The 25,498-nt window shown below is 39.3% G+C and overlaps 1 protein-coding gene across 1 annotated transcript; it reads right to left on the bottom strand.

The window, feature by feature from the left end:
• On the bottom strand, nucleotides 1-25,211 carry LOC104612729 (E3 ubiquitin-protein ligase XBAT33-like). The gene is made up of 10 exons (XM_010280282.3): nucleotides 24,127-25,211; nucleotides 23,974-24,033; nucleotides 23,668-23,739; nucleotides 23,342-23,526; nucleotides 22,907-23,067; nucleotides 22,753-22,811; nucleotides 22,588-22,634; nucleotides 22,333-22,476; nucleotides 3,269-3,360; nucleotides 1-908 (listed from the first exon to the last, which is right to left on the bottom strand). Exons 1-10 carry the CDS (start codon nucleotides 24,301-24,303, stop codon nucleotides 370-372), a joined length of 1,536 nt encoding a protein of 511 aa, XP_010278584.1. The 5' UTR covers nucleotides 24,304-25,211; the 3' UTR covers nucleotides 1-369.
• Between the last annotated feature and the right edge of the window lie 287 nt (nucleotides 25,212-25,498).

Raw genomic sequence — 25,498 nt, 5'->3', positions numbered from 1 at the left:
GAAAGCATCAATTGAAACTAGTATTAACTGATCAAATTCTAAATGAAAACCATTTGCCTTCTCTGACCTTTTTTTCTTGATCCATAATCTCTGACCTTTCTATTACACTAAATAAACTAATAAATCAAAACATAAAAATATTACACATACCAGTCCTTAAATCTGTTAACTTACTCTGAATCTAGTTAAAACTGGAAATCTGATGGGATCCCAGGGTTGTCAGTGAAGTGTAATCAAAGACCGAAGCAAACATAAACTAACAATCATTCTCTATGACTGGGCAGAGTACTGTCTAACTCTGAACTGTGCATACATTTTTCATTAAAACTTTCCATCTTCAAAGAACAGGACCATCTGGTATAAAATCATTCATGCATTTATTTCTGAGTTGCATTGATGTTCCCTGTGGCAACTTCTTCTGTTCCAAAAAAGCCTTGAACAACTAACTCTCTCAAGTCTCGGCCCTTCTAGTTTATCCTGCTCCACTGATGTACCATGTGAGTCAGAAGATACACCTTGCATTTCTCTCTCTTGCAGTTCAAGAGATGGGCACGACTCATCATTGCACGTGCACAAGGGGATTGCAACTGAATGGAATGGGCTACAAGAGACAGAGCAGAGAAGATCTGAAGAAACTGCAGCAACACGGTTCTTGCGGATCTCTGATTTACAAGTTGCTGTTGGGGTGTCTGGATCATGATGGTGAAGCATGCATGGGGTACAGAGGCCAAGAGATAGATGTAGTTTGAGTTCCTTTTCTGGTGAACCAGGCAATTTATTGAAAGAGATTATGCTATGTCTGCAGAGAGGGCATGGAATGGACCCAGGTGGGCCAGCCATTTCAGATGGAATATTGCTTGTTGAGCAGAGATAGAGTGCACATCTTACACAAAGTTCATGCCTACAACCTGAGAGCACAAATAAAACGAAAATGATTATTATGTAAATCAAATTCGTAATTGAGCTTTTCAATGTTTACTGATGGCTGATTATTGTATGCAAAGCAAGATAGTTCCCTAATGACTGTCTTAGGGTTGCAAACAGATTTAATTGAACTCATACAGGGGTATATCTGAATCTGATATGATCTGATAAGAATCTGAGAGATCCGAATTTGATATCTGATAGATATGTAAAGCATACATTTGAATTCGTTTTGCTTACGTATCTGGAGATCCTGTTTGATTTTAATATAGTAAATTTCTATAAAATTGGCATAAAAATTAAATATAAAACAAGAGATATACAAATACCTACAAAGGAAATCAGGATAAACATAACTATACCACATGTGAATGTGTGTTGAAAATTAGTTATTGAATGAGTTTTATGGACTAAAACATGAATTGAAAAAATATAATATAATTGTATATTTTCCTTGTTAAATAACAGCTAAATTCTATTCATGATTTCAGGTGACCATGGTCTTCAGAAACTGTTTACAAAGAAAAAGGATCTTTTCAAAGCTAGGTATGATGCAAATGTACTCTACCATCCTTTGTAACATCATGACAATTCCCATAATTCAGTTTTTCTGGGTCTTTCTCACTCTTATGCTCATTTGAGCATATGAAAAGTGAATGCCATCATGTGTGTAACTCCTACTTTATTCTAAGATCATAAAACTTTCATTTTTCATGAAACATTCTCCACTTATTAATATTATTTTTTTTGCATCCCATTGAATCTGCTTGAACGTGATTGCCCATTTGTCATTTCCTGAAAAATGTTTGAGAGCTAAGATGTCAACACACTTGTTCAATACAACACATTCTCAATGAATGATTATGAATCAAGCTCACAAACCCTCTGTTTACATCAGTATTTGACCCTTTCAGGTAGGATCTCTCTAGAAGGTGAAGTTCCTTAATTTAACAAAAGATGAGTATCACATTTGAGTCTTGAGGAATGGCAGTGTACACAAAGAATTCTCTCTGATTGAGCAGGAATGCTTGTGATATAAATTCAAGAATGAATAGTCAATAAAATAAAATGGTTAATGTTATGCTGTTTATTTCACCTACTCAGTTAAGCCATCATAAGCTTGGGGCTTGAGGGTGTAAAATTTTCCTTTTGCTGTCAACCCACAATCTTACCTCTTGTATTTTGGCCATTTGACTGTACCATTCTAAGAGAATACTAAGGGTCCATTTGGTTCGCAGTTGGAATCGGAATTGAAATCCTTCGAGAATCAGAATCGGAATGGTCTATTCCCATAGTCTGTTTAGTTCAAACAGGAATCGGGATTGGAATTTGAATCAGCTGGAATGGGATTTCATTCCCAAAGGAGGGGAAGGGAATGACCATTCTCTCAAATGGGGGAATGCCATTCCACCAGGAATGGGAATGGGATTCCGATTCCGCCCAACCAAAAAGTTGGAATTGGAATGGCCCATTCTGATTCTGATTCCAGACCCCTATTCTGGCAAACCAAACAGGCTCTAAGCTTTTAAAAGTCAATCAAACAAAGGGAATGGCTTGCAACTTTTATGTTTACATCTTGCACTACTCCTGGAAGTCCAAAAGTATGAAAATAGCAGTCAAATAATTACCATTATGAAAAACTTCCCATAGATGCTGAGGGTCCATTTGTTTTGCAGTTGGAATCGGAATCAAAATCTGTTTTTTTAATCAGCAGAATTGAGAATTTTATTAAAGTGTACTAAATTTTGAAATTACAGTAAGTCTGATCAATTCCCACAAGGTACAAATGTTACAATTGCGCCCAAAACAATTGTTGCCTATTTATCCCTTCTTTTGCTAGAGTATCAGCCATCCCATTTGCAGTCCTTACCCAATTGAATGTAATGTTCAGCTCCTGTTTTATGCTTTCAATTATCGGAATCAAAATCCTTTGGAATCGGAATGATCTATTCCCATAGTCTGTTTGCTTCAGACAGGAATCGGAATGGGAATTGGAATAAACTGGAATGGGATTTCATTCCCAAGGGAAGGGGAGGGAATGACCATTCCCTCAAATGGGAGAATATGGGAAGGGGATTCCAATTCCACCCAACCAAACAGCTAGAAAAGGAATGGCCTATTCCAATTCCGATTCCAAACCCCTATTCCCGCACACCAAATGGGCCCTTTATTTTGGATACTATGATTGAAAGCAAAATGGTATCATTTGTTGCAGTTAGCATTAGGAACTGTGAATAACCTCTTCTCTTTCCATTTTTTATCTTAAAAAAGAAAGATAAATTGAAGAGAAGGGAAATGATCAACACAAAACTAATATGAAACACCCAGAAAAGAAAGTACATACCTTCAGCAGCTACATCACATGCTCTCTCCAGGCAAACAGCACAAATATTACTGTCATCAGAGGTGGCAGTTGAGGGCTGCAATCCATAATCCCTGCAGAGAGTAGTTATGAAAGGATAATGGTCAGAATAGACAGAACAACTGTCTAAAAGAGGGTGTTGAGAAATTACTCCAACCACAACAAACTTACAAGGATGAAAGAAAACCAAAGATATTCTGATGTACATATCATCTATAACAACCATTTTTTTTTAATAATATCTACAATATCAAGAATGTGTCAAAAATCCAAGCCAAAAGAGAATCTATCAACATTTTCAAACCCCAGATAAACCATCAATTTATCCAAGATAAGAGATCCGGTATCAGTACAACCTCCTAAACAGAGGGGAGAAGAATGACTAGATAGCAATTACAACCATGAATAAATGTTTAAGGTATTCTTCATTCTTGTTGCAAATAGTACAAAAATTGGGCATCTGAAAGCCTCTACTCTTCATACAAGTTATGGTATTAAATGCACACACGCGCACACTTGCTTATAGAATCCATGTAAATGCTTCCACTCTTCCATTGTGGTAGATCCCCGAGAACATTTCTACTAATATACTCTCCAAATATTCTCATGGCAACTAAAAACCCCCCTTTTCAGGAGAAGTGGTTAGCAATTCTTCTATAGGCTATGATAGATACCTATACAAGGTGGATGCATCATGTTGGATACTTAAATTTTAGTGTAAATTTCATATCCAATGCCTTGTCCATCGTTCTCCTTTCCATATCTGAATAACATAGGTTATGGAAACAGACAACACTTCAGGTTGTATATGGGATGTAAGGAACTAATACAAACAGCACTTTACATACAAGACAAGATCAATAATACTGGATCACAATGTTAGACATTTGCCTTTGGGCCTGGAGCCCTCCAGACAAGCACAACCCTTGTAATCCACTTATCCCTTGTCTTACTCTATTTTCCACTCTTGTAACCAATCTGAGTAAGCAGTTTAGTTTAGCTGAAACCTTTTTTTATCAATTTAGTTGATGCCCTATTCCTCTTCCACTTTTCATCTCATTTAGCCTAGATCACATTGAATCTTCTAGTAAGCACTAAGGAACCTCCAAACTTCTATTAGTCAACTTTCCTTTTCCTTAGCTTTCCTCTTCCCCTCATTAGAACCATAGGTATTTAGAAATAAGCCAAATCCCCTTGCCTACCATGTTCTTGAAATAAATAGCTAGAGAAAAACTTATATTTATTTCACCAATGCCCGAAACCACCTTTAAATCCCACACTGTAAGAATTGTACCCAGACAATCCTTTTGCCTGTACATGAGCTCATTCCTTAAACTTTTTGGGTAATAAAATAAACTTTATTAAAATAAAAAAAAAAAGACAATACAATAAAGGTGACCAGAAGTTACCTGATAGAAGAAACAAGAGCCCTAAACTGATCACAACCCAACACTCCAGAAACCAAAACAACACTACCTCATCTGAGGAAAAAACCCACAACACCTGATCCAATAGAATGTAAGACAAAAACTGCTCTCCTAACTGACCTTACCACTCAGACTTTACAAATTTCATTGCACCCCTTACAGAGGTGGCATTTCTCTTTCCTTTTGTTTTGAAGAGTGAGCCACCTCATTCCAAACACTTATTATATCAGTCACTGTAAAACAATGGAAGATGTCCAAGGTTTTTATCCAATAAGCCACTCTAGATTTTATTAATTCCACCAACTCTTCCTTTAACCTGATCTTCTCATTAAATATTCTTGCATTTCTCTCCTCCCAGATGGACCACACCACAACAGCTCTAACTGCCTTCCACATTGTTCTTCCTCTTTTTGTTGGCTGTCTTAAGAAATTTTGGCTGAAGAGGCTCACTATATCCCAAGTAGCCATCCACCTGCAAACCGAAAAGAGAACAAAAATACTCCCACATATACAACACAAAAGGACAAGAGGTTAGTAAGTGGGATAAGGATCGAACATTTTCAAAACAAAGAAAGCACACATGTGGGGACAGACATCTATTTGGTCTCCTCTTTTGAAGCATATCACAAGTGTTCACCTTTCCAAGAAAAACCTCCCAGCATAGTGCTTGAACTTTAGGTGGTATGGGCTTATTCCAAAGTTCTTTCACCGGAAATTCTCTCCCACCTCCAAAGGTTATAAGAGTAAATTGAAAAATGAGGTGCAAGTGAATATAGCGCCGGGGGAGGTAGTCCATAATCTGGTTTGGATCAAGAAAACAGACTGGAGTTTATCCAATAACTGAATAAAGGCCTCACACTCATTATCTCTCAGCCCCCTTCTGAACCCGAAATCCCAACTCACACCCCCTGAAGAAAAAGTGGCAAATCTTGAGATTGCACGATTCTTGAGGTCAGACACTGAATAAAGGCCCGGAAAAAGAGAACTAAGAGGTGCATCAGCCAACCATATATCTTCCCAAAAGAGAACCGTCAACCCACACCCCACATCATACCTGGTAAAATTGAGAAAGGTTGGGTATACTTTTTGGATTTCTTTCCATGGAGAACTTGAGGTAGAGGAGGTAACCACCTTTGCATCCCAGCCATTGCTCATCATCCTGTGAATGCTTTCAATGACCTTGTGCCATAGCTTATCTCTTTCCAATGGGAACCTCCAGAGCCACTTTCCCAATAAAGATGCATTCCTAAGAACCGAGTTCCCTATACCAAGTCCCCCCTTCTTTACTTTACTAACTTGTTGCCACTTTACCAAATGGTCCCTCTTCTCATCCCTAGGCTCCCAGAGAAAGTCCCTCATGAGCTTTTCTAGCTGACCTGCTATCCTAGAAGATATTCTAAAGGTGGATATGAAATAAATTGGGAGGTTGGCTAAAGTTGCTCTAATCAAAGTAATCCTCCCAAAGAAAGCCACTTCTAGTCACAATGTTTTGTGGGTTTACAGGCATGCCTTAAGGGAGATAGACAGCTTGAGAGGGAACCAGAACCGCTTCCTTCAATTGGATTCCCAGGACAGCTAATGGGATGGCTGACACTCTAGCAAAGCAAGGGGTTTTGAGGCAGCAGCTTTGGGCTCTATTGTAATTTAGTTTTTGGAAATTTGAATTTCTGGGTGGATGGATCCCCAAGCTGTTGTAACTTTTACCTCCCATTAATAAATTAATCATTTTTTTCCGATTAAAAAAATCCTTAATGGATTTCCTTTTCCAATTGGATTTGAGTAGCTGAAAGAAATATTTCAAACATGATATCTAAGATTCTAAATACCCCTCCCACTCCCAATGGGACTTCATTTCCCATATGCATCCCCTGATGCTTTAGCCCCAAAACCTTAACTCTTGTTCCCATATTCATAAGTTGATGCTTTGAGTGTTGAACAAAAAATCTCCCATGAGGGTTTTGAAGATAAACAAGGTAAATCCTCACACTGAGGAAGGAGGATTCTCCTCACTTCCTATCTTGCAATTTTACTTTTTTTTTCATCAAAGCAATTTTACTTATTTAGTTACAACTTATTTCTCCTTTATCAATTGCTTGTGCCTCCATCTCAAACAGCACCCATACAACAGCTCTACACGCTCCTTTTTCTGCTCTACGCATCTCTCCATATTACCCACCCTTTGTTTTTCTTGCTCCCTCCCTTACCTACACTAATCTTCTTTCAACCACTTCAACTCTAGATTCTTCTAGCCCTTTCCCCCTCCAAAGTCCCTTCTGGATGAATTGAGCATACTTCCTGTCTTGTACCTTAACTGCCCCCTGCTTTTCCAAAGTATCTGCAAAAGCATTTACTGTTCTCTTCACCCACTGAAACTGGATTCCACCACTTCAATGACAAGCTTTGGTATATTCAGTTCCTTTGTCTTCCTTATACACTCCAGTACGGCATAAACCTCAGCTCTAAGAGAGTCCCCAACCCCAATGGGACCTGAATACATTGCAATCACCTTCCCATTCTCATCTCTGAAGACACCTCCTACACCTGAAGAACCTAGATTCCCTCATTGCTTCCATCAAAATTTAACTTTCTAAAACCAAGGCCGGGTAATGACCACACAACCCTAACTGTTGTTACTTCAAAAATACCTTCTTTATTTCTTTCACTTTCAGAAAATGTCCTAGAATTCCTTTCCTCCCATAAAGTCCAGCATATGGAAGCCCTCACCCCTCACACTGTCTATCCCTTTCTTCTGAATAAGAAAGCACTTTTATTGAAATTCATCACAACCTAGAAAAACAACCCCAACTCTCAGCTCACTTGGACTTCTTGTTCAATCACCTATTTCATATAATCTTTCTGTTTAATTGGTTAGTTTCATTTAGTTAGATATCTTTCTGCCATTATGCTCATCATCTTCTTCTATGTTTTGAAATCATGGATCCTTGTCATCTTTGGTCTTTTTATCTTCAGACAATGATAACATCCCATAGCTCCATCTCATACACTAAGCCCTTAGACAATGAAGGGTGATTTTTCATGTTTGAACCAATGACTTGTTCATTCCCATTAGTTACACCAGTAGCCCCTACTAAAGACAACATTAAACATCTCATTATATTCCCAGACAACACCTGTAGCTGTAATCCGACACAATTCCAACATCTCATTAACCTCTGAAATAGCTCCATAAGAACATCAAGATTTGGAAATCTCCACCAGTGGAAGTCAAACGATTTGACATTGTTAGAGTCGACTATAAGGGGTAGTTTTGTCTTTTCAGTATATATTATTAGTGTGATGTAATGTCTATTATGTTCAAGATTAAGTTATAAGTCCCATACTTAATTAGGGGCATAAGAGTCTTTATGTACTTAATCAGAAACATATAAATACAATCTGGCTGACTAGAGAAGAGTCTTCTTCTCTAGATCGAACCAGTTTTCTCCTCCTTTTTGGATCAATAACAGCAACTTTTATTAAGAAAAAGATGATAGAAAATTACAAAAAGAAGGGAGGGGTAAAAACTCTTAACCCTCCCTAACAATAAAAATCAAATTACAACAATGCCCAAAAAAATTTGCTCTTCCCACCCCTTGTTTAGCCAAAGTGTCTTCCAGAGAGTTAGCACTCCTCTTGGCCCACTGAACCCAAAAAAGTTTTCTCCTCCTCCTCTTCTTTCTCTCTTCTCTCTCTTTCTTTAGTCTTTATTCTCTGCTAATCTAGGGCTGAAACCAGTACAGATTTGTTCTGTAACATGGTATCAGAACCACTATAAACTGTTCAGGTTAACCCAGAATTTCCTGATGAGTCTTTTGCCCTAGATCTCTGCAGAGATCTCATCAATCCCTTGGAGAGTTGGAGTTTCACAGAAAAGCTGAAAAGGAGTTTTCGTTTTTCGTTTCATGTGGTTTGTAGAAACCCTCTGTTGAGTTTTGGGCTGACATAATATGTTTTTTATTTACATAGCATAGTTAGGGAGTTATTGGGCCTTAGGCCCATTAGTTTATGTTTTAAGTTAAGAGTGTTTTTAAGTTCTCACAAGTAGCCGACTTACTAAGGGCACACTTGTCTTTGTACTCTCTTTTATTTATGAGTATATAATCTAATGAAAGGGGCGGCCAGACCTAATTCTGAGCTTCTCCCATTCTCTTCTATCTTTCTTCTCTCTCTTTCTCAGCTGAAACCTTTTCTTCTTTCTTTTACAGTTTTTATATCAAAACAGGTTGTCCAAACTTTTCTACTCCCTCTAATCGATGGATCGAAGGGAGCTGTTTCAGGTGGTGTGGTGATCAGATCAGTGCACTACTGATTTATGAAGTTCAAACAAGTAGGTTATATGGGTGATACAGTGTGAGATAGATAGTAATCAGTTGCAGGTATGGTAGTATGTGTTTTGGTGCATTCGGGTATCTTCTATGGTGCTGAAATAGCAGGGCTGCAGTGACAGTTAGGGTTAAGAAAGAAAGAAAAAAAACATATGTGCAATGTGGTGGTTAGCAAGTGAAGTGGTGTGAAGTGCTAATGAGTGGAGTTATGGCAACAATGGGAGACAACAGTGGACATAAATCTAGTGTTATGATTCCCCCTGATTATCTTAGTGTGCAGATGACCTCTATTAAATTGAATGGTAAGAATTATGTACCTTGGGCTAAATCTATAGAAGTCTTTCTTAGGGCTAAGAAGAAGGTGAAGCGTGTGAAAGAGGAGAAACCCTCAGCTAGTTCTCAGGGTTACAGTGAGTGGGAACAAGAAGATGCACAGATTATGACATGGTTGTGGAAAAGTATGGAACCGAAGATTAGTGTGAATTTTGTGTTCTTAGATACATCCAAGGAGATTTGGGACCATGCAAAGAAGCTGTACTTTGGACAAGACAACACTACCAGAGTATATTAGCTTTACCAAGAGTATTTCAATCTGCAACAAAGAAATCAAAGTCTTGAGGAGTATTATGCTAGTATGAGGAATCTTCGGAATGAATTGAATGTTTATCATCCCCTTACATTTGATATAAAAGTTCAGCAACAACAGAGAGAACAGCTTGATGTAACCAGATTTCTAGTAGGGTTGAATGGTGAATATGAACCGGTGAGAGCACAGATACTAGGCAGATCTGCTCTTTCCTCTCTAGAGGAAGTGTTTGCTCGTCTCCAGAGGATTTCTGCTAGAACTCCAGAGCATCCTACTGTGACTGATATGCCTTTGCAGCAACTAGAGGTGGAGGTCGTGGTGGTAGAGGAGGAGCTCGAGGAACTCAGCTAGGTCGTGGTGTAAGTAATGGTCCCATGTTCAACCTTGGTGGTGGACGTTTTGGAGGTCACAACTCTAAGGGGCATGCGGTAGAGGACGTTGTAATGGTATGAGGAGGTGTACACACTATGGTATGGAGGGGCATATTATCAATTTTTGTTATGATTTACATGGACGACCTTCTACCTGGGCCTATCATGCAGTGGCTAGTGGTGGTGGTACGAGAGATGGAATTCAGCAAAGTAATCTGACACCTTCTACACCTACAAATGTCTACAGGAAAGAGATGATGAGCATCCCACATAATGAGTATGAGCAGTTTCTTCAAGCTACATCACAGAAGAATACTACCTTTCTCCACTCTGTCCACTCAGGTATGGATTGTTTGGCATCCAAATTATCCTCCCATTGGATTATTGATTTTGGAGCTTGTGATCACATGACTGGGACTCTAGGTGTGTTTTCTTCTCTTTCTCAATCCCAACTTCACACATAGTTACCCTTGCTAATGGCTCCACATCTTCTATCTGTGGTGTTGGTAATGTTAACCTAGACTCTTTACCCTTGTCCTCAATTTTGTATGTTCCCAAATTTCCTTTTAACCTTATGTTTGTTAGTAAATTAACAAAGTCTCTTAATTGCTCCATCACTTTTTACCCTTCCTCTTATGTTGTTTAGGATTTCAAGACGGGGATGAAGATTGGTGGAGGGCATCAAGCTAGTGGATTGTATTACCTTGATGGTGGTGGCTCTTCAACAACTCTTCAGTCACCTCTTTCTCCTCTTCAGTGACATTGTCGGCTTGGTCATCCATCTCTTAAAGTTCTCAAGTTACTTGTTCCGTCTTTGGGTAGTCTTTCTACTTTGGAATGTGAATCGTGCCGATATGGAAAATGCCACCATGTTCCCTTTAGGTCTAGGAGTGATAGCCGTCTGTTGAGGCCTTTTTCTTTGGTCCGTTCGGACATTTGGGGTCCAAATAAAATAGTCATACAATGGTTACAAATATTTTGTAATTTTTGTTGATGATTATTCAATGATGGATGACATGGGTTTATCTTATGAAAGAAAGGAGTGAAGTGTTTCCAAAAGTTTCATGCTGAAATCCATACTCAATTTGGTGTGATTATTAAAATCCTTCATTTTGATAATGGCCGAGAATATTTTTATACACCTTTTCAGTAGTATTTGGAACAACATGGTATTATTCATCAAACCTCATGCACTTACACCCTTTAGCAAAATGGGGTGGATAAAAGAAAGAACCGCCACCTCTTGGAAACTAATCGGTCCCTTTTACGCCATATGAACGTCCCCAAACGTTTTTGGAGTGATGTTGTACTTACATCTTGCTTTCTCATTAACCAAATGCCCATGTCTATCCTTAAAGGTCATTCTCCCTTCTCTGTCTTGTTTCCCTCTTTGTTTCCTTTCCCTCTCACTCCTAGGACTTTTGGGTGTTTGCTTTGTTCATAATCTTGGGCCCGGAATGGACAAGTTAGATACACAATCTACTAAGTGTGTCTTTCTTGGCTATTATAGAACCCAGAAAGGGTATAAGTGTTATAATCCCTCTTGTTCTAGTTGCGTCTCAGTTGTTGCCTCCAGCGCAGCTCCCTATTGAACGATCACCTATTAGACAAGTGTATACACACCAACAAGCACTGGCTCCTCCTCTAGTCTCTTCACCGTCAACTGATCCGATAGTTGTTTCAACACCAGTTTCACCCCTCTCTGACCTTGACCTTCCCATTGCTTTGCGGAAAGGTAAACATAGTTGCACTTTCATCCCATTTCCAATTATGTTTTGGTATCTCACCTTTCTGCCTCCCATCAGCAGTTTGTTTCTTTGTTATCTTTTGTTTCTTTTCATAAGAATGTCTAGGAAGCCCTTACCTCCCCAGGGTGGCACCAAGCAGTGGAAGAAGAACTCTCTACTTTGGCTCATAATCATATGTGGGATCTCACCACTCTTCCTCCTGGAAAACATGTTGTGGGTTGTAAGTGGGTGTACACTGTCAAGTATCTCCTAGATGGTAGTGTCGAACGGTTGAAGGCTCGATTGGTGGCAAAAGGGTATTCACAACTATATGGCATTGACTACACAAAGACCACCTCTCTTGTGGCTAAGATTAGCTTAGTTCATGTTTTGATTCATTAGCCGCTATGTATGATTGGCCTCTATTTCAACTTGACATCAAGAATGCCTTTTTACACGGTGGCCTCTTGATGAAGTTTACATGGAGCAACCACTAGGGTTTATTGCTCAGGGGGAGGATGGTAAGGTGTGCAGACTCAAGAAGGCTATTTATGGACTTAAACAGTCTCCATGTGCATGGTTTGGTAGATTTAGTGAAGTGGTGAAAGAGTTTAACATGAGACAGTGTCAGGTTGATCATTCAGAATTCAGCTATGGTTTGCCTGCTAGGAAGATTTTGTTGGTGGTATATGTAGATGACATTGTCATTACAGGTAGTGATAGGTTGGGAATTGACAAGTTGGAGACATTTTTGCATGATCACTTACAAACAAAGGACTTTGGGAAGTTAAAATTCTTCTTGGGGATAAAGGTAGCGAGGTCTAAGCATGGTATTAATCTGTGCTAGCGGAAGTATGTTCTTGATTTGTTGGATGAGACAGATGTTGGGTGCCAAACTAGCTCAAACACCCATGGAACCAAATGTCAAGTTGAATAGTGATGCAAGTGAGGGGTTTAAGGACCTAGGAAGGTACTAGAGATGGGATATACAATTGACCACCCCATGAATATAGAGCCATGGCACACACTACATGTGAACTAATATGGTTGAAGAACCTTCTACAAGAGATGTGATATACAATTGATCGCCCCATGAAGCTTTATTGTGACAACCAAGCTGCAGTCCACATTTCATCTAATCCAGTTTTCCATGAGAGAACAAAGCACATAGAAGTTGACTGTCACTTTATGAGAGAGAAGGTGCTCAGTGGAGTAATAAGTATTGCATATGTAAACAAAGGAAACCAATGGGCAAACCTGTTCACTAAGGGGTTGAGTCGGGGAAGAGTGGATTACACTTATGACAAGCTAGGACTATATGATATATACTCACTGGCTTAAGGGGTAGTGTTAGAATCAACTATACAGGGGTAGTTTTGTCTTTTTAGTATATTATTAGTGTGATGTAATGTCTATTATGTTCAAGTTTAAGTCATATGTCCCATACTTAATTAGGGGCATAAGAGTCTTTATGTACTTAATCAGAAACATATAAATACAATATGGCTGACTAGAAAAGAATCTTCTTATCTAGATCGAACCAGTTTTCCCCTCCTCTTCTTTCCCTCTTCTCTCTTTCTTTTGTCTTTATTCTTTGCTAATCTAGGGCTGAAACCAGTACAGATTTGTTCTGTAACAGACATTGACATGTTTAATACTGCAATTCATTTACTGACCTAAACTTAATTATGGAAACAAAAGTTTTAAGGGCTCAAAAAACATGACTTAAACGGTTGTGCCACAAAACAACTTGACTTTTATTCGATTGACTCAAAGACCCTGAAGTCGTAAGACCATCTTTATTCTCTAGAACATTGTAGAGAACACTGATTTGGACCCCACTATGTTCGTATGGCAGCATAGCATATTTTTTGTTAGTTATGTCAGTGTTAGTTGGTAGTTATTGGTAGTTATTTCAGTTTGTTGTTACAGCTTGTTATTTCAGCTTTATTATTAGTTTATTTGCCATGTAAGCAATAAGGGCAATTCAGCCCTTTTACAATTAGTCAACATATATAAATATTAAGAGTGGGTCGGCAGATCTATTTTGATCAACCCTCTCTCTCTTTTCAAAATCCCTTCGTGTACTTCTTCTTTTCTCCCTCTTCTTCTTCTTCTCTTCTGAAATTTCTCCTTTTTCTTTCAAATTCAAGACTGATTGTAGTCTTGATCAACTACTTGGTATCAGAGCAAGGATTAGGGCTTCTCATGTGAGTCTGATCCAACCAACCACATGAGAGTTGCCTAGGGCTGGAAGATTAAGAGGATCCTTTTTCGGCTGATTCTTGGAGGTTATCAGAGACTGTAGCAGCTGTCCAAAGAGTGGATTGTGTTCTTGATAATCAAGAAGAATCAGAGGAAGATAAAGAGTCCAAGATCAGTTTCTTTATCAAGACTGAAGGTGGCGATCAGAATTTCTGTTCAAAACCTAAAACTGGTTGCAGAGAAGGAGGTCTTATGTTAGTCTAATTAGATTGACTACATGAGAATTTCCTAGGTTTAGAAGTTTTTAAACAAAGAAGGAGGATCGGATGATTCTTGGAAGCTACTGGTAGTGTGCGTCTACTACTAAGAAGATTGTAGAAGGCTGGGAGAGTTCCAATAGTCAGGAAGAATTAGAAAAGGCTTCGGATCCCCAAGATTAGGTTTCTGCATCAGACAGAAGGTGGTGGCCAGAGATTTTCTTTCATAAAGTTTTTTTTTTGCTTGAGAATAACCTTGAAAGAATCATCTTGGTCTATTTTGAGAGGTGCAGCTGGAAAATCTTCTTTTCTTCTAGGGTTTTGAGAGAAAACCCTAAAATTCAGAACTATTGTTGGTTTCAGATCAAATTTTGAACTGGTTTCATACTGAATTCTGTTTTCTTTATTCTTTGGAAGACCTAGGCCGGTTGTTATCAGTTGTTTGGGTGCTGTTTTCTATTACAGTAGCTTCAAAAGTTTTTTTATTGTTAATTCTTGACCCAGAATGGAGTTTAAGAATCAGGGGAAGGTGTTTTGGGGACTAGCAATTCTGGTAACATGTCTGAGAATGCCTTTCAGATTACAACTGTGAAGTTTGATGGATCCAACTACTTAGAATGGGCTCAATCGGCCATGATGGCCATTGGGGGTAGAGGAAAACTCAGCTACTTGTTGGGAGATGTGAAAGAACCAACTAAGGAGGACCAAACGTATACCAAATGGGTTCAGGAGAACTATTTGGTTATGACATGGATGTGCAATTCTATGCAGCCACATATCAGCTGGAACTATTTGTGGGCAAAAACAGCCAAGGAAATCTGGGTGGTCATGAAAGAGACTGACTCCCAACCCTTTAATGTTGCTAGGGCCTATGAATTGAAGTGTGAGGTTAATAACCTTAAGCAAGGAGAGAAACCAGTCTCGGTTTACTTCTCTACTTTGAAATCTTTGTGGCATGAAATTGACCACCTAGAAACACTTGAGTGGGAAAGTCAGAAGGATGCACAGACTCATAGAAAGCAAGTTGAAACTAATAGGGTTTTTGAATTCCTAGCTGGTCTGAATCCTGACTATGATATTGTGAGACAACAAATACTAACAAGGGACAATGTGACTTTATCTCAAGCCTACTCCTTGGTGCATAGTGAAGAGACTAGGAGAAAGGTTATGATGCAACATCAGCTCTTCCCATCAGCCTTGGCAGCAGTTAAACCTAAGTCTAGGGGTGATACAAAGAGGGATATAAAGAAGGAAGATAAGCGGGATCTAGTGTGTGAACATTGCAACAAACCTAAGCATACTAAAGACGCATGTTGGAAGCTGCACCCTCATCTAGTTCCAGCAAAACTGAGGAACAAAAGGGGTAATGCTCAGTTGAAAAAGGCACGCCTCTAGACACCTTAGCTGCTGTTCGGGCTGCCCTAACTCAGTTGAAAAAGGAAGTTGGGAATTCAGCTCAATCATCTTAGCCATCATCAGCTCCTCCCACATTAGCCTTTGCTCATTCAGGTACTCGGGCCTCAGCTTACCATGCTTCAGCTCCAAGTAACACTGAACATTGTTGGGTAATAGACTCAGGTGCATCTGACCATATGACTAGCTTGCCATCACTGTTCACTACCTATCACTTATCTTCTGGTAGAGATAAATTGTCCATTGCTGATGGTTCCCTTGTTCCCATTTCTGGCAAGGGAGACATCAAGTTGTCTAATACCATTTCCTTATCTTCAGTTCTGCATGTTCCTAAGCTTGATACTAACTTGCTTTCAGTCAGTAGTATTACAAAATATCAGAATTGTTCAGTAACTTTTTTCCCTGACCAATGTATTTTTCAGGACTTGGAGACAAGGAAGGTGATTGGGACTGGCCGTGAGATGAATATGATCTATCTGCTTGGAGAGAGTTCTCATTGGGAAGATCATGAAGATAGGAAGTCTTTTGTTTCTCAGTCTGTTAGTCAGGTTATGCTTTGGCATAATCGGTTAGGTTATGCTTTGGCATAATCGGTTAGGTTATTTATCCTTTCGGTCTTTGAAGAGTTTGTTTCCAAATTTTTTTGAGTATGTTCAGATGTCAAATTTGAGATGTGAGAGTTGTGAGCTTGCAAAACATTGTAGAACATCTTATTCCTTGAGTAATAAAAGAAGTAGTAATTCTTTTGATGTTATGCACACCGATGTTTGGGGCCCGTATCACATCCCTTCTATGGGGGGATACAGATATTTCTTGTTGTTTGTTGATGACTATACCCATTTTTCTTGGGTTTATCTTATGCGTTCTCGAGATGAGGTTCCTACTCTGACCCAAATCTTTCATCAGATGATTTTAACCCAGTTTGGGGTCAAAATCAAAATCTTCAGATCCGATAATGCGAAAGAATACTTTACCAAGCCATTAGCCTCTTATCTGCTTGATCATGGGATTATTCACCAGAGTACTTGTCCTTATACACTACAGCAGAATGCGGTTGCTGAGAGGAAGAATAGGCACATACTGGAGGTGGCTAGAAGCATTATGTTTAACTCCAATGTGCCTATCTGTTTCTGGGGCGATGCTATTTTTACAGCAGTGTATCTCATTAATCGAGTTCCTTCACGGGTTCTTGACATGAAAACTCCCTTTACCCTTCTATACCCTGATAAAGAATTGTTTATTGTTCCCCTTAAAACCTTTGGTTGCAGTTGCTTTGTTCAGATTCTTGGACCTTATCGTTCCAAATTTGATCCTAAGGTCTCCAAATGCATTTTTCTCGGTTATGCACAAACTCAAAAGGGTTATTGCTGCTATGAACCTATTTCTGGGAAGAGATTTGTCTTGATGGATGTTACTTTCTTTGAGTAGGTACCCTATTACCCTAAGGTTTCTCCTCAGGGGGAGAGTAGTGAGAGTGGGGTTAACTCATCAGAAGTTCCTTTACCTATTCCATTGAGTGATGAGGGATGTAATGGGGAGGGTTGTCAAAGGTGTCAGGATTTGAGAGTCTATCACAGGCAGTGGAGGCAGGTTGATTTCGGTTATTAGCAGTCCAGGCCAGCCCTAGTTCCTTCTACGGATCTAGATCCAGGTACCACAGTCCCTTTATCAGATCCAGGACTCCCTGAGATACCTTCCACTGTTGCCACTTTACCTCGTTTGAATGACCTTGACCTCCCCATTGCAGTCCGTAAAGGCAAACGGCATTGCACCACATCCACAGCTCACTGCATTTCCCAGTTTCTGTCCTATGATCGCCTATCCCCCTCTTACAGGTCCTTTCTCACATCCATTGCTGATATTCCTATTCCCAGAATAGTGCAGGAAGCCTTGTCAATTCCTGAGTGGAAAGATGCAATGAAGGTTGAAATAGATGCCCCTCTGAGGAATAATACTTGGGAGCTAGTTGACCAGCCTAAAGGAAAGAAACCAGTTGGATGTAGATGGGTATTTACTGTGAAACATAATGTTGACGGTTCCATTGAAAGGTATAAGGCATGGTTAGTTGCAAAGGGATTTACTCAGACTTATGGTATAGACTACTTGGAGACTTTTGCTCTAGTAGCAAAGATGACCACTATTCGAGTTCTGCTATCCCTTGCAGCCAGTTATTCTTGACCCTTGTTCCAGATGGATGTTAAAAATGCCTTCCTCAATGGAGACTTACAATAAGAAGTCTACATGCAGTTACCTCCTGGATTTTATGATGCAGAGACAGGTAAGAAGGTTTGCCGATTGAATAAAGCCTTGTATGGACTAAAGTAGTCCCCCAGAGCTTGGTTTGATAGATTCAGACAAGCCCTTGAAAAATTCGGCTATGTACAGGCCCAATCAGACCATACATTGTTCATTAAAAGAGTGGACTCTTCCTTGACTTTGCTTGCTATATATGTGGATGATATTGTAGTGACAAGGAATGATAACAATGAGATTGAGTCTCTTAAACAACTCCTTCATCAAGAGTTTGAGGTGAAAGATCTGGGAGAGCTACGATACTTTTTGGGTATTGAGGTTGCTAGATCTAAACATGGGATATTTATTTCTCAAAGGAAGTATGTTCTAGATTTATTGGAAGAAACTGGAAAGTTGGGTGTTAAGCCTGTAGATACACCTATTGAACAGAATCACAAGATCAGTGCAGAGGGTGGAGAGCCTCTTGAAGACAAAGCTATGTTCCAACGGTTGGTTGGAAAACTCCTCTATCTTTGTCTCACACGACCGGACATCAGTTATGCAGTCAGTGTTGTCAGTCAATATATGCACTCTCCTAGAACTACTCACCTCCTTTCAGTTGAGAGAATATTAGCATACTTGAAGAGATGTCCAGGTAGAGGTATATTATTCAAGAATAATGATCACATGAAGATAGAGGTTTATACAGATGCTGATTGGGCTGGGAGTGTTGATGACAGAAGGTCTACCTCTGGATATTGTGCCTTTGTAGGAAGTAACCTTGTCTCCTGGAGGAGTAAGAAACAAAGTGTTGTTTCTCGTTCTAGTGTTGAAGTTGAATATAGATCTATGGCTAATGGTGTGGCTGAAGTCATTATTTGAGGAGTTGGGTATTGCTTATGAGAAGCCCTTAATGTTGTATTGTGATAATCAGGCTGCTATTAATATAACTCATAATCCGGTACAGCATGACAGAACTAAGCATATCGAAGTCGATCGACATTTTGTCAGAGAAAAGGTTTCGTCTCAAGAAGTGTGTCTCCCGAACATCACCTCTAGCATGCAGCTTGTAGATCTTCTCATCAAGGCTATTCCAAGGAAGAAGTTAAAGGCAGACCCATGCAAGTTGGGAATGACAAATATCTATTCCCAACTTGAGGGGGAGTGTAGAGAACACTGATGTGGACCCCACCGCTGTGGTCCCCACTGTGTTCGTATGGCAGCATAGCATATTTTTTGTTAGTTATGTCAGTGTTAGTTGGTAGTTATTGGTAGTTATTGGTAGTTATTTCAGTTTGTTGTTATAGCTTGTTATTTCAGCTTTATTATTAGTTTATTTGCCATGTAAGCAATAAGGGCAATTCATCCCTTTTACAATTAGTCAACATATATAAATATTAAGAGTGGATCGGCAGATCTATTTTGATCAACCCCTCTCTCTTTTCAAAATCCCTTCGTGTGCTTCTTCTTTTCTCCCTCTCTTCTTCTTCTTCTCTTCTGAAATTTCTCCTTTTTCTTTCGAATTCAAGACTGATTGTAGTCTTGATCAACTACTAACATAAAGACTATCCACCATGCTCCCACTACAAATCATCCTCCCAAAGAACAGATCCTAAAGACACAAGAATGAGGGAGAAAAGTTATGGAACAATTTAAAGAATGAATAATGCTACTAATAGACAACAAATCGATAGGCAAGTTTGGAAACATGACGTACATTAGATAGAGAAAAACCAAAGGGAAGAGATATTGTTCCTTGACCAGAAGAAAAGTCTCATTTTATCTCTACCAAAGAGGAAGGTATAAGACCAAAACAAATTAGACTTACAGTCATATGGTTTGAAGCACTAGAACCAATGATCCAAGGAGATTTCGGAACATTAGAGGTAGAGGCTTTGTTAGCTGATATAGATGCAAATGAAGTTGAGGTTTTGAATTTGTCTGGCAAAGTGACCTACCTACTATTTTGGGTGGTCGCAGGAGGAACTAAGGATGTCTTCCTTGAGATCAGAACTAGTAATGCGGTCCTGAGATGATTCTTGGGAAGCCAAGTTAGCTGAAATGTACAACTATTGGGTGGGTTTCTTGTTTTGTTCTTGTGTTGATTTCTTCACTAAGTCTTGGGCCCAGTTTGGTTTCCCAATCAAATCCTAGCAGGTCTCACGGGTGTGCCTGGATTTCTAACAGTGTGTACTTATCCTTATCATCCACCTTCTTTTGACCATCACCTTTCTTTCAACGACTAGTGCCTCCCCTTACTACCAAAGCAACAAGCTCCCCCTAGAAGCATTTACTGCAGACCTCCTGCTCTCCTCGAACCGGACCAAAGCATATACCTTTTGGACAGAAGGGAGGTCCTTGCTACCCAAAATCTGTACCCTAATGGGTTCATATACAGGGTTGAGGCCTAACAGGAAGGTAAACATATGTTGGGAAACCAACTACTTGTAGGACTTGGCATCTTTGTCAATTTCCCACCAATTCTTTCCAAACTGAGGTAAGTGCTGAAATAAGCAGATAAACTTCTCACTCCCTACTTACATGTGGAAGACTCTGCCTACAATTGATAGATCCTACATAATGCCTTTTCTCTGAATATGTCAACTTTACATGTTCATATATTCTTGGGCTGTGTCTACCCACATAAAACTCTGCTTCACTGAATGCAACATGGATGCAGAAGCCAAGGGATGATCATATGGTTCTCTTGATCCCACTTATCATGCTCAGTTGTACCCACTTTTGGTTTCCTTACTTTTCCATTGATATACCCAGCATTGCCTCTAGCAGTGATATACAATCACATTTCCTTAGACAATGCCAAATAGTTCAAGCCATCCAATGGAGTGATAATCATGGGGAAATTTATGGTATCATGATTACTACTTAATCCACTCTGGTTGGAAGTAGTTCCAGATGTTCTAGAGCCTTCACCAACCATAAGAAACAATTCCAGAAAATCTTAATAGGTCTGTTTTCTACAATTCACACAAAAAACAAGTAAACAAATACCACTGTAGAGTTGGAACCAATCCACCAACAATCCGATGCCAAAAAACACACATAAACAACTCAGATGCACTTGTACCACATGTACAGGTCATGTAGACCTCACACTAGCTGCCCTAAGCCACAAGGTTAACAGGAAACCACTGCAATACCATTTTCCTACCACAAACCAGGTCACTCATGACCTACAAGGGTACATAATCTGCTTTGATTTGGACCCCTGAATCCACAGAGACTAAACTCAAACAACTGTCCAATTGGAAAATTTTAATTTCGCAATCCAAAACAGGTAAGTCAAAATAGGAAACTGGTATCAGTTCTCTTTAATCACTTCAGAATAAGCATCCATTATAGTCCAGTGTTGATTTAAGGGGTTCTACACAGGACAGTAGGGAGAGAATGCAAACGTGAAGCATTCAGACCTGTGTGATTGCTATCTCTCCTATTCTCATTCCAGAAGAAGAGGAAAAGGCACGATCAAGAAGAAGGAACTAGTTTCCAACATCCTGCTCTATTACCAACTTATTGTAGAGGAAGAACAGTAGGAGAGAGAAGAGGAAGAGACGGGAAGAAGAGAAACATTTTGAAATAGAACCAAAATTATAGCTGGTGACACCAGTCATATTATTTATGTAGGGCAACAATTACAAAAAAGGGAAAAGACTAAAGCGCCCCTAAGGCACATAATCAAGAATTACATCAAGAGCATTAAAGTTTCTTCAAAACATGGCAAATCATCATATGTAAGATAATAATTTTTGAAATATATTAATTTGAATACTTTCAAAAATAATAATAGAGCAATTTCATATCAAATTAGCAACTAAAGAAGGCTATAATTTTATATTTTAAAAATTTAAGATAGAAAGTAAACAAGAAAAAGAACAAGGGTGGAGCCGCTGGTGCCTAGTTGCCCAGATGGGTGATTTGTTTCTATAAGTCCGGCGTTCAGGTGAGCTACCCAATCATGGATGCCTTCACCCATTCTCCAGAGAACTGAGGGACCACATAGACTCAAAAGTCAACATTACTAAACTTTTAATATCCTGCCTTCATCACTTCAGTGTAGATGGAAGGTCAGGATTTGCAGAAGAAATGTCCCATGAGAGTGCAGATATCCTCCCTACAGAAATACAATAAAAATAATCCTAATAAGTAGGATGTCAAAGCTATTGTAATAGCATATCTTGCCATAACACATTCTAGTTCTGTCGTTGACCCACTAGGATAACAGTCTCAACACCCACGAGAGTGCCAAAACTGCTTCATAAGAAATACCAGTAAGGATTCACGATATCCCCCCAAAAAGAATGCTATATCTTAACAGTTTAATGTGTTATAATTGCAATAGTTACCACAACAAGTATTTCCTATATAACTCCACAGGGATCCCCATGTGATATACTTTTAAGACTTTCTGACACTGTTTTTCAGTAAGAAACTCTTAATTTGTTCAAAGATTGAGATAAGAACCTCTGAGCTTAGTCAATTTACCTTGCTATATTAAGCACACTCATGAGAGGCAAGGACAGATAATTGGATGGAGGAAATGTTGGTAGCACCAAGTCAGAATTTGGTGCCAACAGAAGTTCAAGCCAATGACGCCCCCATATCCTTGCTACATCGACAGGCAACCAGCTGAAATAACATATGGAACTCTTTTATGCATGGAACACACTTGTGAGAGTAAAAGAAGAAAGACCATCACTAGAATTGATTTAATCTGAGACCAAGTTTGTAGTTTTGTACCCATTGCAGTTCAATGTCAACCGACTAGCACCTCTTGCAAGAAGGATCTGTAGAGAGAAGAAATTAAAAAAAAATAAAAAAATCAGTCATCCTTTGGGATTTAGAAGAAATGAATGAATGGGGGAAAAGAGTAGTGAAGTAGAAAATAGATAAGTAGTTTCTCACCTGGCAGCACTTCAGGTTTCCTCCACAAGCAGCATAATGCAAAGGAGTGCTTCCAGCTCCTACAAACAAATCAATGTGCTGAATAACTGGGAGATAGAAGCAAAACTGGACATGGTAAACAGAAGAAGCAACCGAACTTCAAACGATAAAATACCTATCAGATCCATTGACGTTCCATAGTGAAATGTCACAGAAGATACACTTGCATGAATGTCAAGCAAGAGCTGAACGCAATCAAAATGCCCATTTAGTGCAGCCATATGAAGAGCAGTTATACCGCCATCTGCAGCCTTGTTTACAAATTTGGAGAGTGCACTGTATTGGATACATATAGATGTTTAAAAGGCAACAGTTTTTTTTTGAGGCAAATTGAAGCTTAACCATGAATAGAAAATAAAGTTGGCATTTTCTAATTGCATTGATTGAGGAAAGGCTATTTTGAAATTGGAATAAAAGAATAAAAAAACACAGAAGTCATTCAGCAGTAGTTGTAATTGGTAACTTTATTTTCTTTTATTAGCCTATATATAAGCATGTACACACAAATTATTTTGGAGGAAAAGAAATGGAATAGAAACAAACCACATACGGTTGGTCGTATTTGTTCCTCAAGTTAGAACTGCTGCCTCTTTCACCATTTGTCTGAGAACTTATAACTTCATATGAAACGCTTGGGACAAAATCAGCCACTACAAGTCTTATACATCTAGCATGCCCGTTCACAGCAGCAAAATGAAGAGCCGTCCTACCACTGAGGTAGTCTGCTCTTATAACCTTGTGAATGACGAAAAAAGAGCATAAAACATAATTAATTAAACTAAGAAAACTAATCAAAATAGAATAAATAATTCTGAATAAAAGTCTCGTGTTTGTGTGTGTGTGTGTGTGAGAGAGAGAGAGAAAGAGAGAATTCACATTGCTTCTAAACAGAAGAAGAGTCTGTACAACTTCCCAGTGCCCATACCGGCAGGCCTGCATCAATGCCGTCTTTGATAGGAAAAAAAAAAAAAAAGAATCAGATTCAACACGGCTGTCCGATGATCTGTGGATTAAGAACTATTTCCAACTTTAACGTATTAAATCTAAATGCGAGACGAACTTAGAACGGTTTGAACAATTGAACCGATGTTCAAATTTTTCATTCAGTCTATGTTTAGATGGGGTCAAAACGAATCAGATGAATTAACAATTAACCAGAATAAAGGAAGGAACTCAATTTACCTGACCGCAGTAGTTCCTAGAATTGACGTCGGCACCATTCTCGAGCAGCAACGCAACAATCTAGAGAAGGATCGAATAAACGAAATAAGAACTTGGGAAAAAGAGAAGGATAGAAATGGGAGAAGGGATGAGAATGGTTGAGGGACTTGATACCTCGTTATGGCCTTTGGCGGCAGCAAAATGGAGAGGGGAATTAAGGCCGCCGAAGGTGGAGTACTTGGCGAGGCATGGATTGAACTCGAGCAGCATCTTGGCTTCCACCAAGTCCCCATCTCTTGCTGCCGATACCAATCTCTCCCCTGACGCCGAGCACCCAAACGAATTTCCCATTTCTTTATTTATTTCTGAACTGATTGCTTGTTTGGGATCTCTTCCTCGCTGATTAAGTTGTCATACAAATTGCACCTTAGCACTGACAGGAAGCTCAGACCCACTTCAAAAGCACATTCACAGGAGGGGGAAAGGAAGAAGGTAAAGGTAAAGGAGAAGCAAAAGAAGAGTAAGAGTAAAGCAAAAAGTAAAAGGGAAGAAGGAGATAAGACTTGTATCTGGAAAACTGAAAGGGGCGCCGGAGGAGTAGAGAACAGAGACGTCTGGTAGTGTTGGTTGGGGGAAATTAGGTCAACTGCTAGAGGCCCATCTCAAACAAGGAAACGCATAATAAACCACGCCACCAATAAGACAACAAGAGAAAGGAGAGGGATGGTGGTGGTAACGTGGAAGGGAATTAGCAGGGTATTTCTCCCTCTGTTCAATTCTCAGACATGAGATATATTCTACGTCTTCCCCGTATTCTGTTCTACTGTGAGCTCATCGATGCATATATTTGTACCTTGCGGCTTTCCTGTTTTAATCTCTTGAGAGGAAACGAAGGAGAAAGCAGGGGCGCGAGAGTCAGAGAGAGAGCGACAGACGCGAGGAGGGATGAAAACGGAAAGAGAGAGGCGGGAAGGAAAATGGTGAGACTGTGAGAGAAAGGAGGAAGAGTGACATAACCTTTTTCCCTCCAGCTCCAGGAACTGTTCCCACTTGCTTTCACCGGCGCCAGCCCTAGTCCTCCTCCTTCCAACTGAATGCAGAAGGCTTCAGAATCAGAATCAGAGCTACACTCCTTCCAACTCTTCCTCCCTCTTTCTTTTCTTTTCTGTCTGTTACTGAAGCTTGACTTCTACGGGATTCAGGATTCTCTCTCTCTCTGAACTCTAAATCTCAATCTCTCTCCCTCTCAAGTATATGACATTTTTGTCTGTAGTTGTTGCTGTGACTTTGTGAGGCCCCAGGCTGCCAGGCCACACGTGTTGTTCTTATTTGCTGTAACGACAAAATTGTCCGAGATTTTCAGTTCAGGTCTATGTCTGCATTTTGTTATTTTATTATTTATTTTTTTAATTATTATAATGCTTTTATTAATTTTAATTATTAGTATTAGTATTTTATCATTTATTATTTATTATTTATTATTTTTTAATATTAATTTTATTCTAAAAATAAAGATCAATATCAATTTATTAATGTTAAATATCCA

Source organism: Nelumbo nucifera, chromosome 6 (genome assembly GCF_055504915.1).
Source record: "Nelumbo nucifera cultivar China Antique chromosome 6, China Antique-T2T, whole genome shotgun sequence".
NCBI lineage: Eukaryota > Viridiplantae > Streptophyta > Magnoliopsida > Proteales > Nelumbonaceae > Nelumbo > Nelumbo nucifera.
Note: the sequence above shows the minus strand (reverse complement) of the source record. Positions and strands in the feature narration are given on the sequence as shown.

Bases quoted from the DNA above. Each gene is read 5' to 3' on its own strand.
- LOC104612729 (XM_010280282.3), bottom strand. From the start codon at position 24,303: ATGGGAAATTCGTTTGGGTGCTCGGCGTCAGGGGAGAGATTGGTATCG. The intron at 23,068-23,341 runs GTATGTGGTTTG...TATCCAATACAG, and splicing joins AGGAACAAATACGACCAACC to TGCACTCTCCAAATTTGTAA. The intron at 22,477-22,587 runs GTACAAAACTAC...ATGTTATTTCAG, and splicing joins TTGACATTGAACTGCAATGG to CTGGTTGCCTGTCGATGTAG.